General features: G+C 50.4%; 1 protein-coding gene across 2 annotated transcripts; it reads right to left on the bottom strand.

Annotated features, from left to right (window-relative positions):
• Positions 1–1,074: 1,074 nt before the first annotated feature.
• Positions 1,075–6,053, bottom strand: PHF24 (PHD finger protein 24). Of its 2 annotated transcripts, none has more exons than XM_008141946.3 (7): positions 5,676–6,053; positions 4,604–4,789; positions 2,896–2,974; positions 2,387–2,592; positions 1,879–2,039; positions 1,499–1,594; positions 1,075–1,171 (listed from the first exon to the last, which is right to left on the bottom strand). In XM_008141946.3, exons 1-7 carry the CDS (start codon positions 6,051–6,053, stop codon positions 1,075–1,077), a joined length of 1,203 nt encoding a protein of 400 aa, XP_008140168.2. The 2 variants fall into 2 exon arrangements, with proteins under 2 accessions (XP_008140168.2, XP_054583377.1); XM_054727402.1 differs by having other exon boundaries at positions 4,604–4,724; positions 5,676–5,803.
• Positions 6,054–8,380: the final 2,327 nt, after the last annotated feature.

Here is an 8,380-nt window from a genome sequence, read left to right as displayed (position 1 = left end):
AGCTTTTCTTTCTTGGTCTGTGGAAGAGGCTGGCTCTGTTCTCCATACAACGGCACACTTTCCTAGGTCCATAGTTGAGTTGAGCTGGAAGGACAGAAAAGCATGAGCCTTCGCCTCTTCCATCCAGACCTTGTCCTCACTGGAGCTCAGGCTTCAGGTCTCCGTGGTGGCTGACTTGGGTGAAGCATCTAACACAGAGAGCTGTGACTCCTGCCATCATACTTATTCCATTCAGGCCCCTTGGGCTCTGCGCCATGAGGTCGCATCTGAAAAACAAGGGCCAGGATGGCTCACCTTGATTTTTGACAGTTCTTCTAAGGACTTTTAAAGGACTTGAATGACCTGGCTGAGAAGTTCCTAGACTTCTGGGTCCCTGGGAGGGACTGCCTCCCTTTTCTAATTGGGACTCCACAGACTAGTTACCGTCTCTGTTACCAGGAACTGGAATTGAAGTAAATCATGTGCTGAAGTGCAGTGGTGGTTTTTAACCATTTCCCACCCCAACAACCCTGAGGGACATAGCACACACCTACTAGAACAGTGGCTCAGCACAGGAGGGATTTTCAATGGGGGAAAAGGGAACGTGTCAGCATCTCCAGGACAGCATGTGAGTCTGATATGCCCCTTATTAAGAACCGCTTGGCCGGTGTCTTATCTAATGGAATTGGAACTGGCCAATAGAATGGGGTGAGTCAAGACCCCTCATCTATATCAGTGGATTCACAAAGGAGCTTTGGTCCTTTTAAACCAGAAGAACCAGGTCTCTGAAAGCATGGGCTGCAAGGGGTGAGTGTGCAGGCATACACATGTGCAGCGGTGGGTCACGTGGAGGTGGGTGTGTGTGTCCAGGACTGGGTGCTGCCACAGCTCCCAGGACTTCTCCCTGTAGCAGGGCATTTCCTGCCTCTGTTGTGAGGGGAATGGTGATTTCAGTGCCATAAAGCTTGGTGACAAACTGAGATGTTGGCAGTGCTCCATCCTCCTAAGTCTCAGTACCAGAGGTTGGTGGGGGGAAAGGGAGAAGGGAAAAGGAGAGAACGCCACTGTCCCAGAATCCAGCTTCTCTGCCCCACGCTATCCTGGGGGTTTCAGGTGAATGGCTGCGCTGTTTGGGCGGGCAGCCAAGATGTAGATGACATTCTCCCGCAGGAAGGTAGGCCAGTCCACAGATCTAGAAGAGAATCGAAGGACAGGTTTGTGAGGCTGGTTGCAGAGCCCGGAGGCTCATGGGACCTGATCCCAGTGTCAGTGCGGCTTGAGTTGGACAAAACTCCAGGAGCCCTGGATTGTGCCTGACAAGGTTATGGCCAGCTGTGCTTCCAAGCTGACAGACCAGCTGGCAGGCCCTAAGGATCTGTGGTCAAATGTGCCCTCTTGGAACCTGGTTTCTAGGGTGGGCACTTGCTGTTTGGGGGTGACAATGGGTAATACCCCTCTTATTTGTGTGTATTGGGTGGTTGTGGGAGCACACACAGCCAGTCGAGGAGATCCCACTCACCTGGATTCATGCTCTGTGGGCATCAGTGCCTTGTCCTGACTCTTGCTGCTGCTGCTGGCTGGGCTGCTGTCTGCTATGGGACCCACATGGCTGATGCTGTTGGGCATAAGGGCATGTAGTTAGGAGTGAAAAGTCTGGCCTCTCCCACACTCTGGTGAACTCATGTGCATGTCTAGGCTTTCTGATATGGCGCAACAGTTTGGAGTACAGACTGCCCGATGCCTTGGCCAATAGGGGTCACTGTCCTCTGTCTGATGCACAGGAGGATCCTCTCCTGGCTCTTGGCAGGAGAAACAGGGAGGTACAGTTCTTATTCACGGCCATTTAGGTGGGAAAGGTGGGGGGTATGTAGTGGGGGCAGGGATTGGTAGGGAGCGGACCTGACACTGGAGGAAGGAGCCTGTGGGAGGTGTTTGTGGAACCATGAGTGCTGTGCACGGTGGCACTCGGCCTCACTGATGGTGCTCCCACTGCCCCATGCCAGGAAGGTGGCCCGGGCTCGCTCCCGCTCCTTGACCGTCAGAAGCCTTAACAGAGAGTTCTGTGGAAGAAGAGACAAATTAAGATCTTGGAGGTTAAAATATTTTGTAAACTGTCAAGCCACAGAGAATTTTACCTCCATTACCACCTCTGCAACCTCCCTGTGCGGCAGCCCAGAGCCTTTCTGGTAACACCAACATTCGCAGTGGGGTCCAGTGCAGATCAGTTTTCCTTGGGCAGTTTCCTCAGCCGAGGCACTGGGTCACCTGCCACTGGAGGGAACCTGAGCCCTTTCCTGGTACTGGTCCCTACTCAGAGAGTACCTCGTGTTCCTCCAACCTGCCCAGCATGCTTCCCACGCGTCTGCCACCCAGGATCCCATAGACATTCACCGCAGCTGGCCCTTACCTGGGGACGCAACTGCTGCAGAAGTAGGAGGGACTCGTGGGACAAGAAGTCAGGCCACTCTATGTGTCCTCGATGGTCAGGGTCCAGGGCTGCAAACTGGCGGGCTGCCTGCTCCTCCTGCTCCTCACTTAAGGCCCTGTCACTGTCCCCCCGCTTTGCTGCTTGGTGGCGGTAGCGCAGGAAGTCCTCCCGCGTCAGAGAGCAATCTACGGGGAGGCACCACATGCTAGCCATGCCCACTCCTTCCTCATCCTACGGGGCACCTCCATTCACCTCTAGGGTGCCCTCTAGGGCCCCTATATCCACAGCTCTTGTAGAGTCTTTACCTCCCATCTCTAGAATGACTCAGGCTGTGGTCAGGTGTGGGTGCTCCTGCTGGCCAACAGCTTGGGAACAGGGACCTATTTACCCCTTAACCCCCACATTCCACGACATTCCTTCCATCCTGGAAAGTATGACGGAGAAATCAGCCCAGCCCCGCTCCATCTGGCAGCACCCTCCGGCCTTACCAGGGATGACTTTACACTGCTGAAAGGTCTCTGTGAGGCTATACATTTCCTCCTCGGTTAGCAGCAGGTTGAGATTGTTCTGAGAAGAAAAAAAAAAGAAAAAAAAGAAGAGCTGAGTCAGTGGCCCCATAGGCCAGTAAGAATGAAAGGCCAAAGATCTAGAGAAACGGAAATAGTATTTCAACCGAAAGGCAATTCTGAGATGATGTAAGGGGAAAGGCTTGCTTAGAGTTGCTCAACTGTGGGGCAGGGTCTTCCCCAGAACCTGACTCCAGATCTGAGTCCCTTTTACTGAAACAGTTTTTAAAAATTATTTTCGGAGATACTTTGGAAGTGCCTTAGGAAGCTGTTGCTAGGGAGAAAGTGGACTAGAAAGTGGGCGGAGTTGTGAATCCCTGGCCCCATCCACTAGAGAAGCTCCGTCTTTATCCATTTTAGGGAACTGGCTTCTGTGTTAGATTGTGCTCCCGAGTATTTTAGCTTAAAATAATTTTAACTGTAACTCTGCTCCTAATGGGTTGTATCACTCCAAAGTGGTTTTGAAAGAGATGCCATTATGACAAAGTTCCTAAAATCAAACGAGGGTTTTTTTTTGTGTGGTGCCATAGAAGTTTTAATTTCAAAAGAGCACTGATGTGTTATTTTGTTAACATTCATTTACAGTATTACAGTCTTTAAAATATCAAAGATCCTTTCTAGTATGTTATTTCCCCTCTCCCTTAAAATACCAGCAAAGAATAGGAAGCAGACATTTCATGAATATTCACTTGTGGATTTCATAAAGAACTCAAACCATTATTTCAATAAACACCTATTGAGCACGTTGTGTATGCTGGGCACAGTGGTGTGTAACTGTGATGTGCATTGTGGCTGGAGTGTAGAGTGTGTGTGTGGGGAGAGCAGGAAGGAATGATAAAAGGGAGGGGAGGTAGGCAGAAGCCTGGCTATGAAGTGCCTCAACTGCCCCTTATTGAACCCCTCAAATTGGGCCTTTATTCTGAGAGCAAAGGGGAGTCCCTGAAGGATTTTGAAGTGTGGAGTGCCACGGTGAGATTTTTGACTGCAGTGTGGAAGGTGGATTAAAGGGGGCAAAGTCTGGAGGCATGGAGAGCAGTTAGGTGGCTGTTGCGATAGTAGAGATAAGGAAAGATGAGTGGCTAAACTAAAGCATGAGAATGGAGAGTTGAGAGGTATTAGGAAGTTGAATCAATAGGACCTGTTGATTTATTAGATGTGAGGAATGAACGAGAGAAATAAGTTGGGATGGGTAACTGGGGAGGGGGGGGGTAGGGTGAAGTGGTATTCACAGAGATAAGAAATGGAAGGAGAACAGGTTTTGGGAGAAAGATAAGTTCATCTGGGGGCATGTTGAATATGAAGTACATGTAAAGCATAGAGATGAATATAAGTCCAAGAGATAGAGGACATTTAGGTTTGGACACACAGATTTGAGAATCATTAGTGTTTAGATGGTGGCTGGAGGAGGCCAGGGATGTTGCTAAAAATCTTACAATGCACACAGCCCCCACAACAAAGAATTATTGTGGCCCAAATGTCAACAGTACTGAAGTCCTAGCTCTACTAGGGGACAGGATTGGAAAACTCCTAGATCACTGCCTAGAAACCAGTGTTCTAAGACTGGGCCTCCAGAAAAAGTGCCATGTTCTCTGAGGTGCAGCAGCCCACGGCCCCTGCAGTCCAGGCTCACACAGTAGTGGCAGCTCCAGCCTGTTTCGGTGTGTGCCATCTCGGTCACCTCTGCTGCACTGTCTCCTTGGATGTAGCCCATGCGACGCAGGCAGCCGTCATGAAAAACCCTGGTGCAGACCCTGCATGGGAAGAGGCTCTCGGCCGTCCAGACCTCACAGACATCACACATCTCATCATTGACGACCTGGGGAAAGATGGCAGGAATGAACAGGGATGTGCAGCAAGATCCTCCGGCCACCAAGCACAGAGCTACTCATATAGGGCTGTCTCCCTGGAGCAGCCTAGAGCAGTGGTCGGCAAACTCATTCGTCAACAGAGCCAAATATCAACAGGACAACGACTGAAATTTCTTTTGAGAGCCGAAAACCGACTTCTGCGCATGGGCCACGAAGTGTCAATCGCACTGTACGAGCGCGCCCGCACGTGGTATTTTGTGGAAGAGCCACACTCAAGGGGCCAAAGAGCTGCATGTGGCTCGCGAGCCGCAGTTTGCCGACCACTGGCCTAGAGGAACAACTCCAACTGGAGGCAGTGTTGAGGCAGTATTTCTCATCTTGTCTCTGGAAGACAAGAACCAGCAGGCTCTTCCAGCTGCTCAGGTCTGTGTGACCATGTTTCTGAACAGGAATGCTACTACCATTTTTGGAAAGAATAATCTGTTGTGAGAGATTGTCCCAGGCATTGCAGGACACTTAGCATCCTGATTTTCTGGGCACCAGATACCAGTAGCAACTCCCACAGTTATTGTGTCCTCCCCAAATTCTCCCCATCCCACTAATTTCCAAATGCTCCCTACACGGGGCAGTACTATCCCGTAGGTGGGAAGGCTGGCAGAAGACCTGCCATGGTATCATTCCTTGTCACCTACTGCCTCAAGTCTTTCACTAAGACTAAATCCAGAATGTAACTAACAATTTTATTTGTGTGGAAGAAACTCAAAGATCGTTCTAGAGTCAACTCCATCTTTCTGGTCTTCAGTCTCACTTTATCCATACCCAGGCCTCCCTGTCCTGCTTTCTGATCCTCAGAAGGTCTAACACTTGGTGAACCTTCCCTAACGGGACACTCACAGGCTCTCTGGGTTCCAAGCAGATATCTGGAGGCTTGTCATCATCCAGCTTCCGGGTAGGGCGGATGAAGGCAGGAGGGGTAAAACGATTGTTCCTGTCAAACTCCTCAGGTTCCACTCCACGCCCATCTCGGAGCCTCTCCCAGGCTGCACGGTTGATGCTGCTCTCTTCTTGGAGCACTGAGGTGCTTGCCTCTGCTTCCTTCTCCTCCTGCACCTCCTGGACAGAGCCCTCTACAGTGTCATGGTGGGATCCTGGAAGCTCACCTGTGCGTTGGATGGAAGGCCTGTCCCGCAGCCCATCCTTGAAAGCAGACACGGCCAGGCTCACCTTCTGCACCTGCTCCACTGTCTGCCGCTTGGACATCAACACCCCCATGGCTCTGTGAGCAAAAAGCAGAGGGGCCCGGACTCAAGCTAATGGCTGACCATGTTGAGCCAATCAGTTTCAAGCATTTACCTAAGTGGCAAATGTTATTAAATAGTTTCTCTCTCTCTCTCTCTCTCTCTCTCTCTCTCTCTCTCTTCTTTTTTTTTAGAGAGAGAGTGGAAGGGAGGGAAGGAGAGAAACATTGATGTGAAAGAGACATATCAATTTGTTGCCTCCTGCACATGCCCTGACTGGGTGGGGATTAGACCTGTGACCCTTAGTATGTGGACTGATGTTCTAACCACTGTGTAACACAGGCCACTGCAGTTTCTTTTTATTTTAAACTCAGTAGTGGTGGGGTGGAGAGAGCAATTGTTAAGGAGTCAGAAGACCTTGGTTCTACTTCTGACTGGTCTTGTGACTTTTTTCCCCCCCCCATCTATGAAATGAAGGCTGTCTGCTCACCGGACTTCATAGGGCTGCCATGAAGATAACATTAGTTCATGGGCTTACCTGTGCTTAGTAGACTGGAAAGCACGATGGTATTTCTATCATCCTTCCTGTCCCAAAGCCAATTAAGTTCAGGGATCCCAGGCCTCTGCTACCTTGAGATAGTTGGAGACCTCAGAGCCCAAGTCTCTCTTCTGCCCACAAGATGACCCAAGGCTTAATGTAAGACTACAGCAACATATTTCAGCCTTCTGGTTTAAGGGAAGTTCCTCCAATAAGAGCTGTGCACAACCCATCCAGGGATAAGCCACATCAAATGCCTACTTTTTGAGTCAGAGTGAATGAACTCCTATTTCCAGAGGATTCCTGAATAGGTAGTCAGGAAACACTACCATGTGGTCAAAGTCACAAACTCTTCTTTGCCCCCTAATTAATAGCTATGCCTCTTTAGGGGTCTGTTTATCTCTCAGCCGACCCAACAACAGACAACTGGCCCATTACAAGCTCTAAGGTGCTTCTCACGTTTGTAAGGCTTCATTAATGTCACTCCCACATTTTTCTGCTTTGATTTTTCTGAACCTTTCAAGAAAGGTCATTTCCTGTACAGGTTAAAAAGTAACGTCATCCCTGCTCTTCCTCTGCAGAGCGTGGCATTGGAAAGTGAGAGTGCATTGCAAAGCTGTTTGCTATTTCCCAGCCTGAGGGGCCTTAGTGGGATTCAGCGGGGGGAAATGCTTGTTCTACTTAAAGTGGAGCAGAGTCCATTTTAGCCTTGCTCTCTATCCATTATAATCAAGGCTTTTTGAACAGTACTTTGTGCAAGGCACTAACCACTCATCATAGGAAATAGAAGACAGGAGAAGAGTCTTACCACTCAAGCTACTTAATATCAAAACTCAAAGAAGAATAAGACAAAGTTCTGAAGTGCTTAAACGAAGGTGAGACCACGCTACTGGGAGTCAGCGTGGATCCTGAAGGATGGGTCGGAAGTTACCCTCTGTTTGTGGGAAAAGGTGACAGAGGGTAGGAGAAAAGGTTAGGGCCAATTAGAAGGCTATGATAATAGTCCAGGCAAGATGTAGCGGGTTTAAACTGAAATGATGGCAGCAGGAATGATGATGACTAAGTGTATTTGATACCATGTAAATAAAATTGGAGAAACTTAGGAATAAAATAACTGATTGGTCAAGGGTAAAGAGAGAGAGGGCAGTTTTATATTTACTTCCCAATTTTATTGAATATGTAAGTGACATATCACATTGTATAAGTTTAAGGTGTACAATGTGATGATTTGATTGATACACGCACACACACACACACACACACACACACACACACACTAGGGGCTCAGTGCACGAATTCGTGTACCTTGAAAGGAACTGTGGGCCGCAAGGCTGCGGTGGGCACAGAGGCAGGTCTCGGCCCATACCCAGCCCCTCCCGCTGTGGCCAGTGCCCTCAGTGGGTGTGAGCGGCAGCTGCTGTCCTGATCGTCCTCAGGAGCAGGGGGAGGTGGAGAAGCCCTCAGGGGCGATCGGGCTGGTGGTGAGCAATCGGGACTGGCACCCGGCACCAGCAGCGGGTGCGAGCGGCGGCTCCAGTGCTAGCTGAAGGTGTGAGTGGGGCTGGTGCTGACAGTGGGTTCGAGAAGTGGCTCTGGCACTGCCAGCAGGTGCGAGAGGTGGTTGCCGGCCCCCATCGCCCCTCAGGAGCAGGGGGAGGTGGAGAAGCCCTGAGGGGCGATTGGGACTGGCAGACGCAGCTCACACCCGCTGACGGCGCCGAGTGATTGGGGCTGGTGCCGGGCGCCAGCAGCGGGTGCAAGCAGGGCTAGCGCCGGCAGCAGGTGAAAGTGCCAGGCGGGACCATGGCGCGTTGGAGCAAAGA

This window comes from Eptesicus fuscus, chromosome 15 (assembly GCF_027574615.1).
Source record: "Eptesicus fuscus isolate TK198812 chromosome 15, DD_ASM_mEF_20220401, whole genome shotgun sequence".
NCBI classification, from domain to species: domain Eukaryota; kingdom Metazoa; phylum Chordata; class Mammalia; order Chiroptera; family Vespertilionidae; genus Eptesicus; species Eptesicus fuscus.
Note: the sequence above shows the minus strand (reverse complement) of the source record. Positions and strands in the feature narration are given on the sequence as shown.

Excerpts from the sequence above, each read along its gene's own strand:
- PHF24 (XM_008141946.3), bottom strand. The coding sequence starts at position 6,053 with ATGGGGGTGTTGATGTCCAAGCGGCAGACAGTGGAGCAGGTGCAGAAG. Across the intron at positions 4,790-5,675 it reads GCTTGGAACCCAGAGAGCCT|GTCGTCAATGATGAGATGTG; the intron begins GTGAGTGTCCCG and ends ATCTTTCCCCAG. Across the intron at positions 1,172-1,498 it reads CCCACAGAGCATGAATCCAG|ATCTGTGGACTGGCCTACCT; the intron begins GTGAGTGGGATC and ends ATTCTCTTCTAG.